The sequence below is a fragment of the Globicephala melas genome, chromosome 1 (assembly GCF_963455315.2).
Source record: "Globicephala melas chromosome 1, mGloMel1.2, whole genome shotgun sequence".
Classification (NCBI taxonomy): Eukaryota; Metazoa; Chordata; class Mammalia; order Artiodactyla; family Delphinidae; genus Globicephala; species Globicephala melas.
In genome coordinates this window covers 173,438,993-173,453,700 of record NC_083314.1, presented here as the reverse complement: position 1 = coordinate 173,453,700, position 14,708 = coordinate 173,438,993, and the positions used below count along the sequence as shown (strand labels likewise).

General features: G+C 48.1%; 1 protein-coding gene across 7 annotated transcripts in view; it reads right to left on the bottom strand.

Moving 5' to 3' along the window:
* UBR4 (ubiquitin protein ligase E3 component n-recognin 4) overlaps window positions 1-14,708 on the bottom strand; it is a 128,642-nt gene that overhangs the window by 13,660 nt on the left and 100,274 nt on the right. For all 7 annotated transcript variants that reach the window (XM_060310362.1, XM_060310369.1, XM_060310384.1 and 4 more), the window contains 12 exons: window positions 13,921-14,042; window positions 12,762-12,959; window positions 12,013-12,093; window positions 10,082-10,169; window positions 9,434-9,561; window positions 8,444-8,551; window positions 7,801-7,920; window positions 6,950-7,140; window positions 6,339-6,512; window positions 5,876-5,975; window positions 1,665-1,883; window positions 641-754 (listed from right to left, as the gene is read on the bottom strand). In XM_060310362.1, the coding sequence (XP_060166345.1) occupies window positions 641-754; window positions 1,665-1,883; window positions 5,876-5,975; window positions 6,339-6,512; window positions 6,950-7,140; window positions 7,801-7,920; window positions 8,444-8,551; window positions 9,434-9,561; window positions 10,082-10,169; window positions 12,013-12,093; window positions 12,762-12,959; window positions 13,921-14,042 (1,643 nt within the window). The remainder of the gene's footprint in view (window positions 1-640; window positions 755-1,664; window positions 1,884-5,875; window positions 5,976-6,338; window positions 6,513-6,949; window positions 7,141-7,800; window positions 7,921-8,443; window positions 8,552-9,433; window positions 9,562-10,081; window positions 10,170-12,012; window positions 12,094-12,761; window positions 12,960-13,920; window positions 14,043-14,708) is intronic.

Genomic DNA, 14,708 nt, shown 5'->3' with positions numbered 1-14,708 from the left:
AAGAATAAAGTGCCTTCTTGTTAAGTCACTTGTTTTTCAAAACTGACCAGAAAGCTCCAAGGAGCCTGTGTCACAGCAGGACTTACAGGGCTCGTGGCCCAGGGTAGTGCCCCTTCGACAGGCTTGGGCGCTAAGTAATAAATTCAAGCTGGAGAGGAAGAGGGATGACTTTTAGGCCTTTAGGGGAGCAAACTGGTCACTTGCTGTTGTGCTCCTTTGGGTGTTAAATCGAGTTAGGTGGAGCCCAGAAAGCCAAGGTCCTGACCTTCTCCCCAGGTTATCTGAATATGGAAGCAGCATGATGTGTTTTTAAAAGCCCCAGGTCTGAAGTCAGAAAAGCCTGGGCTAGAACTCTGGCTCTGCTACGTGAACTTTGTTTTCTCATCCATAAATTAGGGCTTTTTACAGGTTTAAAGATAAAATTACCCAGTTTACATAAAGGCTCTGGGCACAGGGCCTGGCACACAGAAGGGACCCAGTGAGTGGTAGCTGTTGATGACGATGAAGACTACCGTTCAGATCAGTCTGCCTTCCCACCTTTAGAGAGGACAGCTGGCCCTAAGATACGAGCCTTGACTCTGGCCTAAGAACAAAAAGGCCTCAGGCGAGGGAGGCCACCGGGGCTTGGGACTGACCGCACCTGGAACTTGTACCCCTCCCTGCAGATGCAGCATGTGAGGCCCGGCTCCTCGATCAGCTCCTCCATCTGCTTCAGGAGCGCCGTCTTGGTCACGACCTGGCCCTTCTCATTGGTCTGTAAGGGGAACCCCAGGTGGCACGTCAGACAGGAATTTCCACGCACCCTCCCACTGCAGCTTGGGGACACGCAGGCACAGGGTTGACCTTCCACATACATGAAAAGGACTGCTGCACTGAAAGGAAATCTCTTTAGTTGGCTTCTAATGAGGGTAAAGACCCAGATTCTCCTGCTATTCTCTTCCTACAGGAACCACTGAAGCAGAGGAAACCATCCAGCTAGAGCCCTGGCAAGTTGCCACTTGCCAACAAAGAAGCCCCCTTTCTTTGCGCCAGCAAGACCGACTCTCGGCTGACAAGGGCCGCTGCAGCATGAGTCATTTACTGTTCCCATGGGAGTTTTAAAACTGCCGACACTCAAGTTCGCTGGTCTGGAGAAGGCCCTCACAGGACCTCTGCCTCCTCCAAGGTAGGACAGAAGAGCAGAGCCCTTCTTGTCGAACAGACCCAGGTTCAAACGCCTGTCAGCCACTTGTTAGTTATGTGCCTTGCTGATTTACTTCACCTCTTAGCTTCAATTAGTTCATCTGAAAAATGGGTGTAAAATCAACCTCTCAGAAAAGCACATGAGGGCTTAAATACAATCTTACAAGGAGGCTGCCTAAGCACAGTGCCTGGCATATAGTAAATCCTTGATAAACAATGATTATCACCATTTTTAATGCTTCTGCGAACTTGTTAAGTCATTTAACCTCTGAGCCTCATCCGTATAGAACGATGATAGTCACACATCTAAGGGTTGTCGGGAAGATGAAAGAAGGTGAAGCACCTAGCGCCGTGCCCAGTACACCGACCCCCTGCCCACAGCCTTCACCTTCACCATCCCCAACCCCAGCTCTGAAACCCCAGAGCACAAATGACTGCGCCACAGGGTAGGCAAGAATGCGGGGACCCGGGCGTGGCTGTACCGTCATGCCCAGCGTGCCCAGAGCCTTCTGCCTCATGGCCATGGCCATGCGCTTCTTCTCGGCCCGGGTCTCCCTGCGGGCTGCGTCTATCTTCTTGTTTACGTCAGGGTGTTCCCGCAGCGCCTCCAGCAGGTTCTCTGCCAGGGTCCCAATGCCCTCATCGCTGGACACCTGCTCCAGTTTATGCAGGTTTGTAATGGAGTCAGTTCCGATCAGAACCTGTCAAGAAGGGACCAAAGAGATGAAGGCCTCCAATTATGTAAACAAGTGTTCTTCTCAGGAGCTTAAAGGTTTAAAAACTGTGCACAATCTCATGTCATCTGCTTGGTTTCAATCAGATTCTCTGATTTTACACTTCAAGAGATTCGGACAAATGGAGGAGGTTAGGCTCTGCCACCAACCTCTGACTAGTCACCACGCTCTTCAGTCTCCATAACCCTGTCTATAAAATGGGGGCAGGCCAGGGCCGCCATGAGGATTAAATCAGATGCCATACGTAAAGTGCTCAGCACGGTGAAAGTGAGAGGGGCTCAGATAAGAGTCCCTGGAGAAGCAGCCCCTGATGAGGCCTCAGTGGTGAACTCAGCAACCACACCAAGCAAAGAAGGCCCTTGATGTTCACGGGGGCTGTGCTGAGCTCTTCATCCGCGTCCACCAAACCCAGGAGCACAGCAGTTTTCTCGACCTAGGGATTCCAGATGTACAACTACACGTGGGAGTGGGGATAAGAAAAAACTTAGAAAGAAATAGATGTAAACAAAAACCTCCTGTGCTTAAAAATGCCGGCAGCTGCTACACGACAGCACCACACTATCCACAGGGGTGGGAGAACGTCACAACACTGAAGGCAGGGGAAATCCGCAAAAGCTCTCCAGGGGAGCTCACTGCGAAATCCGCACCACCCCATCACTGGTGAGCTGATGCCAATTACCACACAGTTGACAATAAATCGACAACAACAAAGCCAACTTGCAATGTGAAAGCTCAGCACTCAACTCAGGTCACTCACTAGCTCATAGATCTATTTTCCCAGCAGGTACGCGTCCACTTCAACCTCAGCGAAATGACAGGCTGTCTCTTGTCTCATGCTCCTCAACGCTGAACTCGTAGTTCAACTGCCTACTGAATACTCCACGGGTCCCCTAGACTTAACATTCGGGCTGTGTACTGTGTGCACGTGTGTGCACACACGTGAAGCTCCTACCCACCTGAGGCTTACACTCTAGTTAGGAGGACAGAGCACACACTAATAATCTAACATCACAGACTCTCCTCCCCCTCACTCACTCCCAAACCTCCTAGTTCCCCATCTCTTTCAATGGCATCACCACTCCTGTCACTCAGTCCAGATACGGAACGGAGTTCTTGATTCACCCAGCTTCTTCACTGCCGACGTGCAATCAATCTCCAAGTCCCATTTATTCCACCTCCCAGATCTCTGTCGAATCCATTCACTGTCCACCTCACTAACTGGAGTTCAGCCGCCATGGCCTCTCACCTAGATCACAATAAAAGCCTGCCAACTGTTCTTCCCACCTCCCTTGTCACCTCCATCCAATTCGTCCTCTAGGGTACGGCCAGGCGCACTACCCTCAGGAGACAATCCACACTCTTCTCCGTGGGGCATGTGATGTGGATCCACGCTTACATCTCCAGTGCCGGCTCTTGCCACGTCTCACCTCCAATGCAACTGCTTTCAATTCCTGGAATGCTTTAAGCTCTCTCACCTCTGAACCTCTGCGGGCGCCCTATTCTCCTCTTAGAAATCCCCTTCCCTTTGACTCCTTCCACACTGCATTTACCCCCAGCTCTGTTATCACTATGTCCTCGGCTCTATCTTCCACCAGACAGTAAGCTCCCAGAGGGAGCTGTGACTGTCTCATCTGCCAACGTTGCCTCAACCTAGCGCAGCACAGGTACACGACAGGCACTACATAAATACGTGCTAAAAGAGAAGTGAATGGTCAGAAGTATGAATGCCAAGTATCTAACTAGACGAAGCCTTGTTTTTAAAAAAGAATTCAATTTAGTAACTAAGAATAAGCTTGGAATCCACTGACCTGAGTTCTCAGGTCAATGTGTTGCCACTGGCCAAATGACAATTCCGTCCCTTGACTTACCCACATTCAAAATAAAGATGTTACAAGGATAGGGGAAAAAAAAATAAGTGAAAAACTCTTACGTAGGAAGAATTATCCGTAAAGTGTAATAATTATCACTATTTCCACTGAACTGAACAAAAGTTGAGTACTATAGTTATTTGAGTGAGGCATATGGAAGAACCTTTACTGTAGCCAATTAACCACATTTTTGGAGTGAGTTATCAGAACAGATCACTAAATGAGAATGTGGAACTATACTCAAGATAGACAGCTCTAAACAACCACCAAAAAATGCAGCCCTGAGGACTCTCAAAACTCAACACTGAAAACACAAACACTACTACTAGAAAATGGGCCAAAAATATGGACATACATTTCACTGAAGCAGACAGACAGATGAAAGACATGAAAAGATGTGCAGTGAGTGTCATTATCCATCAGAGAAAACAAATTAAAACCACTCTGAAACCATCACTCTACGTCTATCAGCACGGCTGACGCACCACCAAATGCTGGCGAGGATGCGGATAAAGCGGACCGCCCGCACCCTGCCAATGGGAATGTGAAGCGGTGCAGCCTCTAGAAAACAGTTTGGCAGCTTCTTGTAAAACAAAATAATGCAACTACTACACAAGCCAGTAACTGCAGTCTTGGGCATTTACCCCAAAGAAATGGAAACTTATTCACACAAATACCTGCACGTGAACATTCACAGCCACTTTATTCATAGCAGCCTCAAAATGGCAACAACCCAGACACCCTTTAATGGGTGATGGTTAAACGCGTCACGGTGCACCCCCGCCATGGACACTACTCAGCAGTAAGAAGGAACAAACGACTAATATATACAACAACCAGGACAAACCGCCAAAAAATTATGCCGAGTGAACAAAGCCAATCCCCAAAGGTTACATGCTTTATGATTCCATTTAGTATACAACATTCTTGACAGGACAAAATTACAGAGATGGAGAAGATCAGTGGTTGCCAGGGCAGGTGGATGCGGCTATAAAAGGATAGGGACTTCCCTGGTGGCACAGTGGTTAAGGATCCGCCTGCCAACGCAGGGGACACGGGTTCAAGCCCTGGTCTGGGAAGATCCCACATGCCGCGGAGCAACTAAGCCTGTGCACCACAACTACTGAGCCTGCGCTCTAGAGGCCGCGAGCCACAACTACTGAGCTCACGCACCGCAACTACTGAAGCCTGTACGCCTAGAGCCTATGGTCCGCAACAAGAGAAGCCACTGCAATGAGAAGCCCACGCACCGCAACAAAGAGTAGCCCCGCTCACTGCAACTAGAGAAAGCCCTTGCACAGCAACAAAGACCCAACACAGCCTAAATAAATAAACAAACAAACAAACAAATAGGACAAAAAGAGGGATCCCTGCGGCAAGGAAACAGTTCCGAATCTTGACTGCATGGATGTCAATATCCTGGCTGTGATAAATTTCCTATAGTTTTGCAAGGCGTTCCCACTGAAAGAAACTAAGTAATGGGTACGCACGACGTCTCTGTATTATTTCTTAACAACTGCGTGTAAATCTACAATAATCTCAAAATAAAAAGTTTAATTAAAAAAAAACAAATCCAGACTGGCCACCTGTCTGGGCCAATTAGGGTTTGTGAGAGTAACAGATAGCTCAGCCCAGTGACTATCAGGAAGGAGCAACCCAGCGGACAGGGTTGGGCCTCCCTGAGAACCAAGTTTTTGGCTGCCTGGGGCAGAGCAGAAAATGGTAGTGATGGCATTACAAATGTCCCAGGGACTACAGCCAGAAATCGAAACTCTTTTTACCCTCTGGCCAGCCACACCCTCACAACTGCTGCTCAGCTAAGCTGTGAGATAAAGAAGCCCCACATAAGAATGAGTTGAATGAGGAAATCACAAATGAACTTAGTCCTGTCTGCACACAGAGAGATGAACCAGATGACTTCTGAGAGTCCTTCTAATCTGGGAGTCCTATATATTAGGGCAACTCCCATCTCAAGGCTAATCAAGGTGGTTACCTTCACTCAGTCGTGGCAGATGAGGAGAGAGGGTGTGGTTCCCTCCCATGACGTGTCCTGCTCCAGAATAAGGCCCGTGCTGCATGCTAGTTACTCACCTGGGTGGCAGGGTGCTGGATGGCCAGCCCCCGAAGAAGTCTCAAGATAAACGGCAGGGCTGGGCGAGACAAAAACTTTTTCCAGATGTCCGCATCCAAACTGCAAAGCAGAGAGAGGCTTATGAGCAGGCCAGAGAAGCAAAGGCCACCTAGAAACCGGCTGTTGATTCTGGCTTGTTTAGATGTGACCCTACAAGCGTACCATAAAGAATCACAAAGGACCACCCAACTCAGCTGAGAAACCAGATTGAAGTGAAACCAGATAGAAGTTTCTGTTCCCTCGAAACAGAAGCCAACAAATTGCCATCCTCTCCCACAGCCCCAAGGGCTGCAGAGTCACCTTGACAGCTTCCAGAAGGGAGGGAGACCCCAAGGAAGGCAGAGGGATGCCAAGACGATGAAGGAGAAAAGGAACCAGGAAGAGGGGAAGGAAAGCAGCCCCTCTGACAGCGGTGCCGCTTACTTCTTGGCACTGGGAATGTGCTTTTTCATATAGTCAAGTGCATTCTGGGTGATTCCCTTCTGGAGAATCAGATCCTTTAGCTGATGCCCATTGCTGTTGTTCTTGATGCCAGCTGCGATTTTACAGAAGCAGTCCAGGAAGACTTTATCATCGCCACTGTGATCTTCGTCATACCTAGGAGGAAAGAGCAAAGACCCCGAGTGTGTGAAAGGAGGAACAAAAGCCGATCACGTCCTTTTCTTGGTTGACAAGCTTCAATGGCATATAGGATCAAGTGTAAACTCCTGAGCATACCCTTCTCATCCGGCTCCTGCCACGCCCCCCATCCCCCAACCCCGTCTTACATTTTCATGCTTTTGCACACATGACTCCCTCCAGCTTGTCGTATCTCCTTACCGTGTCACCAACCACTTCTTCTCTGCCTCGCCAGGTGCTACTTTAACACAATGTATTTTACTTTTTGCCTCCCCAGTTAGACCAAGCCCCTTAAAGGCCAGACTAGCACACAAAAATCTAATAGAAACTCATGTGATTCTTCCTTAGTCTCACAGAACTAGTTCAGGGTTTTCACAGGGACTCTCGTTTAGCTGTCTGAAATCTAAGCAACATACTTATCAAAGCTGCAGTATGGTTTGAACCGCTCCACCAAGATCTGCATTTTCTCCACCTCCCCGAAGGACAGGTATGGGATGATGCGAAGCAGGCCCTGGAGCACGCTGGGGTTGGAGCGAACAAAGGTGCTGTTGATCTGGTCCAAGAGCATCACAAGTTGATCTTTGTCACCCGTCAGTAGGAGGTTGCCCTGCAGTAAGAGAGAGGATGGGAGGCCCGCTAATAAGGTTGGGACTTTGGGGCCCTTAATGGTCATCCATTTCCATCAGAGCCATCAGAAGTAGCCCTAGAAGAACAGTGTCTCAGCACTTCCTGGGGAATAATCAGCAGTGGGAGTTCTACCTCATAAATTACTTTCTAACTTTCTGCGGTGGCTCTGTTAATAGTCTCAGGTGGTCAAAATATACCAACACAATCTTCCCCTCCCCCGAGAGCATGCAGGCTGCTTGGTATTCATTTGGTCGTATCTCTAGCCAAACCATCAGCACCAACAAGAACAGAGGAATGTGTGGGTGTGCTAAGTGGAGAGAAACTGAACTGGGAGCTGCAGACCTGAGTTCTAGGCCTTCAACTGTACAGTAACCGACTATGAGATACTGAACGGCTCACTTCATCTCTCTGGGCTTGGAGCTTCCTCAACTGTGAATTGAGGGGTTGGACTAAGGCCCTTGTCTATCAACTGGAATAGTCAGCTTTGTTTCCTCTGAATCCAGATTTCAGGCTTTAACGTAATGATGTCACCGTGAGCTGGGCAGGTTCAGTCATTCTTGGTTGACACAGCTAGACACAAACCAGCCAATGGCTGGCAATGAGACGATGTCTGCGGGTGAACAAACCGGGCTCCACTCACCTTGTCCTCACTCAGGGGCTCAGCATTGGACTCATCCAGAATGATCTCCATAATGCTAAGCACCTGCTCGGCCACAGCTGCACCACCACTGTCCTTGCTTTCTTGCTCAGCTACCAGGGCCTGCAGGAGAAGGAGGCCCAGTCACTCTAGGGACAGACCATAACCACTCACTGCTCATGGGATCTGCTCCTCAAGGATGTTCTTTGTGGCATTACATTCCGGAAATCCTGTGCGTGTGTGTGCGCGTGTACATGAATGGAGAGACATGCGGTGTGTGGGTTTCTGAGGACAGTGAAAACGACGTTTCGGTTTCCTTCTGGTTGCCCTGAGGTGAGTGGCACTACTTTCCCACTGGGGTGCAGTCTGCACTGGTGTAGGGACTAACTTCCTCTTGCTTCTCATCTGAATTCAGGAAAGAAACAAGGACACTCTTGGGTGTCATGGCAGCAGCACAGGGTGAGCCAGCAGGAGGATAAGGAACGGCCTGAATAATGCAAGCCTCTGTGCCCATCAGTTAGACAGAAAGGGCTTGAAAAGGCCACAAATCCACTTCACTTGAGCCCAGAAGTGAGATGTCCTTCCCCCACCCAGGACTTCCCCCACCGAGGCTCATGCTTTGCCTTTTGCAGCCCACGCTCTTTACCAGGTTGAGAGTCCCCAGCATGACATTCAAAGTGTTCATTTCCAGCTTGACCAGCTGTTGCCGGTTGACTTTCACCTTCACGCAGTAACTGAATAATTTCAGCAGCACCTGACAAGAAAAGCCAGTCAAAACCCATGAGACCATCTGAGAGTGAAGACATGGGGACAAGCAGGAAAGAAATGTCCAAGAGGGGTCGTGTACAATCAGCAGATACTCCCCCTGAAATACAGAGGACAGCGAAGTTTCCTTAAGGAGACACGATACGGTGGCTGGGCTCTCCTGTCAGGCTTGCATCTCAACAGCAGTGTTCTCCAGCAGTAGCTCCCGTGGGCTGGGTATATATATCTCTGCCGTCTCTAAAACTATGGCAAGGACACTAATTCCTCGTGGAATAGGTGATGCTCTGTTGTCTTGGGGGAAATGCCAGTACTAACTCAGACTCTGAACTAATACCAGTAAACAGAAAGATCCCAAAGCTCATGGCCCGTGGGGCTCAGAACCATGTGGCTCACTGAAAACAGGGGTACAATAATGTATGTTCTCATGTTCCCTGGAGGTGAAAACAATAGTGTAATATGTATGATGCCTTTAGAATCCTCTACTCTTCCCTAATGAGATAGCTGGATGAATAACCAAACAAAATCCTATAAAAAATTAAAGAGTTACTTACAGAATCCATTTTAAAAAGCAGTAATAATAATAATTGACACAAGTGCAGCTTTTTGGGGTAAGACAATTAGACACTGGTTCCACAGGTGACTAAAGAAATATAGCGGAAGGCTTGCTATCACGCTGGTTTTTCGGGAGGAGTCGGCAGGGAAGAGGGGAGTTGGGGAGGGAGCCTAAAGTGCAGAGAGGGCCAAGGAAGCTGTCAGGTCCTTCACTGGCTTGCACTGGTCCACGGCACCATGCTGCCCCCTAGGGTTAAGTGGCAGGGGTCACAAGCTTCTGTCCATGGGGGCCTCTCCCACTTCGCTGCCTCCAACTCACTGTTAGAAGGTGGCGTCCCTGCTTGAAGTCTTTGATCCCTGCCAGTCTGTTAAGCATGCATTCCAGGCCCTCACACTGGGCCATCACACCAGCCATCTTATACACTTCTTCTTCATCTTCTTCTTCGTCTGGAAGAAAAGGGAAGCCAAGTAAAAATGGAGGTGAAGCCAGGAATAAAGCACAGCCCTCTTCCAGGCCGGTGGCTACTTCCCTTTTCCGTATCTCCACTAAAGAACGTAGCCAATAAAAGGGGTCAGTATTGGATATCAAACTTCACTGTCTCACTCTTAGTAACTTTTTTTAAAGTTTAAGTCACTTAAAATTGTTTACTCAAATATGTGAAAATACACGCATTACAACCACTAACGAAAAAAACAAAAACAAAAACCCTAAATAAGGGGCCCTGAACACTCGTTTGTTGCTCGCTGCACTTCCCCCAGTGCCCCACCACGGCCCCAGCGGTATCTGAACGGGGCCACTGATAACCGTGTTTTTCCTCAGCCAGAGGAGTAATCCCCCCTCAATTCTGAACAGAATTGCAAGAGAGCATCTGCCCAGACTGCCCCCAAGTCCCAGGTCGTGAACTGCTGCTCAGAGCTCCCAGTCCTCAAACCGAACGTGCGGCGGCGTCTGTGGGAAGGGCCGTACCCGTGGTGGAGTCCAGGGACTCGATAAACTCCTCGGTGGCGTCGCCCAGCAGCCCCCGCATCCGGTAGACAATCCTCATGGGCTCTCCCTGAGCAGACAGAGTTGGAGAAATGTGCTTGTGAACAGGCCCAGAAAATGCAAAGGACTCGCCACCTGGTCTTGCTTAATGCTTCGGCGGTGTGGACAACTTCTATTTCTCTGCAGGGTCTTAACCACAAAATCTAGAATCCAGATGCACTACAATTCACTTAGTGGAAAGCAAGCTCATTTTATTTAAGGTCTACTACAGGCCAGGAGTTGTGTGAAGCATTTTACAGACACTACGTCACTTAATTTCATTGAAACTATGTAATAACTATAACAACTAGTATTTATTGTTTTTACTCTGCGCTAAGCCCTTTGCTAATTAGGCACTTTATATTACCCTTCTATCCAAGGTCACGCAGCTTGTTCAAAGTTATCCAGCTATAAGCCCAGTTCTGTTTCCAAGCCTGTGCCTCCTTCAGGAGTATAAATTCTTTCTAATCAATAGGGACCACTACTCAGAGGATCAGGACGAGGGAAGTCAATTAGATCAAAGGGCTGCGATTCAAGTCTCAGGAATCAAAGGCAAGAAAACAGAATACACCAATCTCTGCCTAGGGAGATCCTGAGGTCTTCATATAACCCCACAGCAAGGAGAGGATTCATCCAAATTTCCTCAAGCTAAACCTACAACCTGAGAGAATGACTAGAAATAAGTCTTGTAAATTAGAAGATTCCAGCAACTTTCCTAAACTGGAGGATGAGACTTCACTCTCCACCAGGTACCAGCTGAGGCACTCTAGCACAGGTAGTATTATCCTCATTTTGGAGGTGAGGAACGGAGGCTTGAAGTTACATTCTAGCAAATTAAGTGGGAGAGCAGGTACCATACTAATTCAAGCTGCCTGCCTCTAAGCCATGCTCAGCTTCAGGAGACGAAACCCTGGAGGGAGAGAACCTGTCAGGCCAGGTCCCAGAGCATTTCCAGCTGTGAAGGCCCAGTGGGAACTAAGAGAGGGGACAGCCATAGACCATGGACAGAAAGAGAGAGACACAGAAAACAGACCCTTGTCTGTAGCTGAAGAGAGGGGCTGCTTATCAGGGAAATGGGGGATAAAGTAAAAAGGGAAGCTGATGAACGCCCGGATAAAAAGGTGCCACAAACTCCGGACTTCGCCAGAACCCCTTGGTGGATTAAGCACATTAATGGGAGGGACAAATGATCCCCAACTTCTTGCCTCCTGGTTCAAAAGGGGAGGCTGACGATGTGTATTCTTTGGGTTCCATACCACCATTTACAAGGGCGCCCAGAGAAGTTTGTTCTGAATTTTTTAGGTGCATCAGGGATTAAATCTGTATGGTTGTTTTGATGCTAAAATGTCAGTGGGGGAAGTGGAACATCTGACTTTTATAAGCGGACAAATGGTACTGAGGTGACCAAAAGGACCACAGCGCCATGCTTTCTTCATTTCCCTTTTCCACTCTTTCAGAACAACTGCCTTTTGAGTCTCAATTTCCCAACTAGTAAAATAAAAACTATGCTCCTCGACACAGTACTGGAAAATGTTCTGAAAAGTGAGCAAGCCCATAATAGTTGAGATTAATCTCAGTCAAGAGGTGTCCACTCTTGACAGCAAGCCCTCCCCATCACCGGGCTTCCTCAGACTTTGCCCGGGCCGGCTGCACGGCCAGGAAACGCTCACCCCTCCTGAAACTCCTCTCCCCTCACCAGTAAGCTGCCTCACAAGGAGGACAAGGTGACCGGTTTTCTCCACACCAACACCGACAGGGGAAGTAAAGGTCCTTACATGCTGCTACCACCTGGGCAAGTGACGATGAACAACGGCTCTTCCTAGTACAAGCCTGCAAGTCAAACCACACCTCCAAGCAAGAAAACAAGCACATACCTCATTCGTGGTACACCAGACCTTCTTGTAAACCTCGGCCACAGGAAGGTCCAAACTAATGATTTTATTGTTCACTAGAAGCTGGACAGAAAAGAAAATGATGCTGTTATTTGGAAATAATTGTAAGGCAAGTAAATTTCAAGATCAAAGGGCGCTTTATGGCATAACGTCTGTGCGTCAGGGACCTATCGACTCTCTCTCTCTAAGAAATGCACATGTGTGCGCAACACGCAGAATTTTGTGCACAAGTTCAGGGGTTACAAACAGCTTTAACCCAAACCATGGACTCCAGGTTAAAAAACTGCTGAGGACCTTCTCCTATCCTGAATCCATTTCAGCTCAGCACCAAAGAAGACAATTTTCTCTATTTCACCAACAAGCTTTTCACCATGTATACGATAACGCCAGACCCCAGTGTTGTCTGCCAGAAGGTACCAGATACAGGGCCAGAAATCTGCACAGGGGCTAAAGTGCCAGTATTTAGGGAGCTTAATTAACTTGGAATCCCTGGAAAGCCTCTGCCACAGCAACAAGAACAATAAAAGCCTGCGCCATGACAAGCAACAGTCACCAACCATTTGCTTCCCACGTGCCAGGCAGTGGGCAGAGCCCTTTACAGGTAATTACCCTGAACACCAGGTGGGGTAGGTAGGTGGAGATCCTTGGCCCGCATTTACAGAGGCCCAGTGTTAATCGGCTCCTGAGGGAAAGGAACCCTAACCATGACAGTGGTGTCCTATGCTTGTTACCTCCATTCCACTATCATCCTCCAGGAGAGCCACCAAGTCACAGTCCTGGCAAATCTTGTTCTTTATATCCCTCATGAGTGGCCCAATGCCTGGCTCATTGCTGCTGTACGGGTTCCCAGGCATCCTGCCCTGTAAGAAGTCTTCTTGTTGGGGATCCTTCTCCAGGGTCACAAAGAACTCAGTGACTTCATTCTCCTCCTAAAGGAGAGAAGGAAGCAGAAGGGATGGCATAAGTATACGTACAGAGGGATGGCAGAGACCTTTTTGATTTAGACCATGCTACCTTGCTCACGGACACCCTGAGGAAAACACACGAAACTCATCCAGCCCCTTACATATTTAAAGACATAAAGGATAAGAAGCTCAGAGGTGATTCAAAAATCCAAATATAATTCAAATAGCCTTAAATATCAAGCACGTCCTCTGAAACTTAAGGGGAGATTAGAAGGGAAAGCCTAACAACATAAGCAGACGAGGAGTGACCCATGAAAGCTGGATCACTGACACGAGGGCAGAGAGGGCTCTCCTCCTGCTCGTCTCATGCGATGCCAACCAATCTGGGGCCAGACGACTTTGTCCCTGGTGACCCTCCAGTCAAGGAAAGGGTCTTCTCTATATTATACAATATTCAGGCACGCCCAACCCCACTGATCTCTCATCATTAACTGACGATGCCGGTGTTCTTCATTCTTCCTCAATAACAGGAGGGGATCTTTGGATCATACCACGCTTCTATATAGTTCGGGCTACGGAAACAAATACACCGGCATCCAAGCGTGCACAAAACATGGGCAGGGAAAGAAGGAAGAGGGTGAAAATTTCCTTACGCCCTAGCTCAGCGTTGCTTCTTTCATAGCATGTTGGATTAATACCAGGATTTGGGCAATGGGAGGTTAGACCTAGCTCAAAAAGAAAGACTGATTTTGACTTTGAATCTAGGAAATGAGACCACGGAAGGTCTTTAGATTTCCCACCATGTGGAACGGGAATATTATGAGGTTGCTTCCGTTTCACATGCGGTGCTTCCTAAAACACTGCCTGAACAGGCCACCGTTGGTAAGATTACCCATGACTATAATGAATCAGCAAGAGGCTTCATGGAGAAATGGCTCATGCTGACACCCCGAGAGCCACGGGAAGCACCACTGCTCATGCTTACAGGATAGATGATGCTGCAGAGCCTCTCAAAGATGAAGACGGGAGTCCGGTAGTCATCCAGATTGTAGCGCTTGGCTGTCTCAATGCACACGGCCATGAAAGCCTTGGTTTCCGATTCTGTACCTACCAGAAATCAGTGTGGCCAAGTCAGTTAGGAAAGAGCTTCACACACGGAAACTAAGATGAGACTTTAAATGAAGTTCCGTCACTGACAGATTCTTTCTGCCTAGCAAGTCTTTCAATGTCCTATGTGGCAATATCAGTATTTCAACTGGAAACCTGAAGCTGACTGATTCTCATACTCAGACCACATTCCATTTGAAAGCCTTAATACCCAAGTCAACACAGAGCAGCACAGTTAGTTGTGTACACGTCTTGCTCCCTCTGGGAATTATAACCTTGCATCCTCTTGCCCAAAATAGGTACCCAAAAATGTCAAATAATGATCCTAACTGCATTCCAGTCAAATCAAAAGGAAGTTATAGTTTTCAGTTTCATTTTAAAAGGTTAAGTAGATCGCCCTCTATAAATGAAAGAGATAAACTTCAAGTCATATATGCAAGTGCTGTAATAACGCTCTTGAAAAGGGTCCAGTTGCCAAGGTCACAAACCAGCTCAGCAAGACAGCTGAAAATGGCACCAGAAGGACCTCCGTGTCTGGCAATACAGCAGACTATGTCCCCCGACCTACCTTCCACTCCTCCACTTAAAAACAATTTAAAATATTGAATAAAAAGGTATCAGTGAACTGCCCCACTAGCAAAGAAAGCCACAGCCCCAAAATTAAGA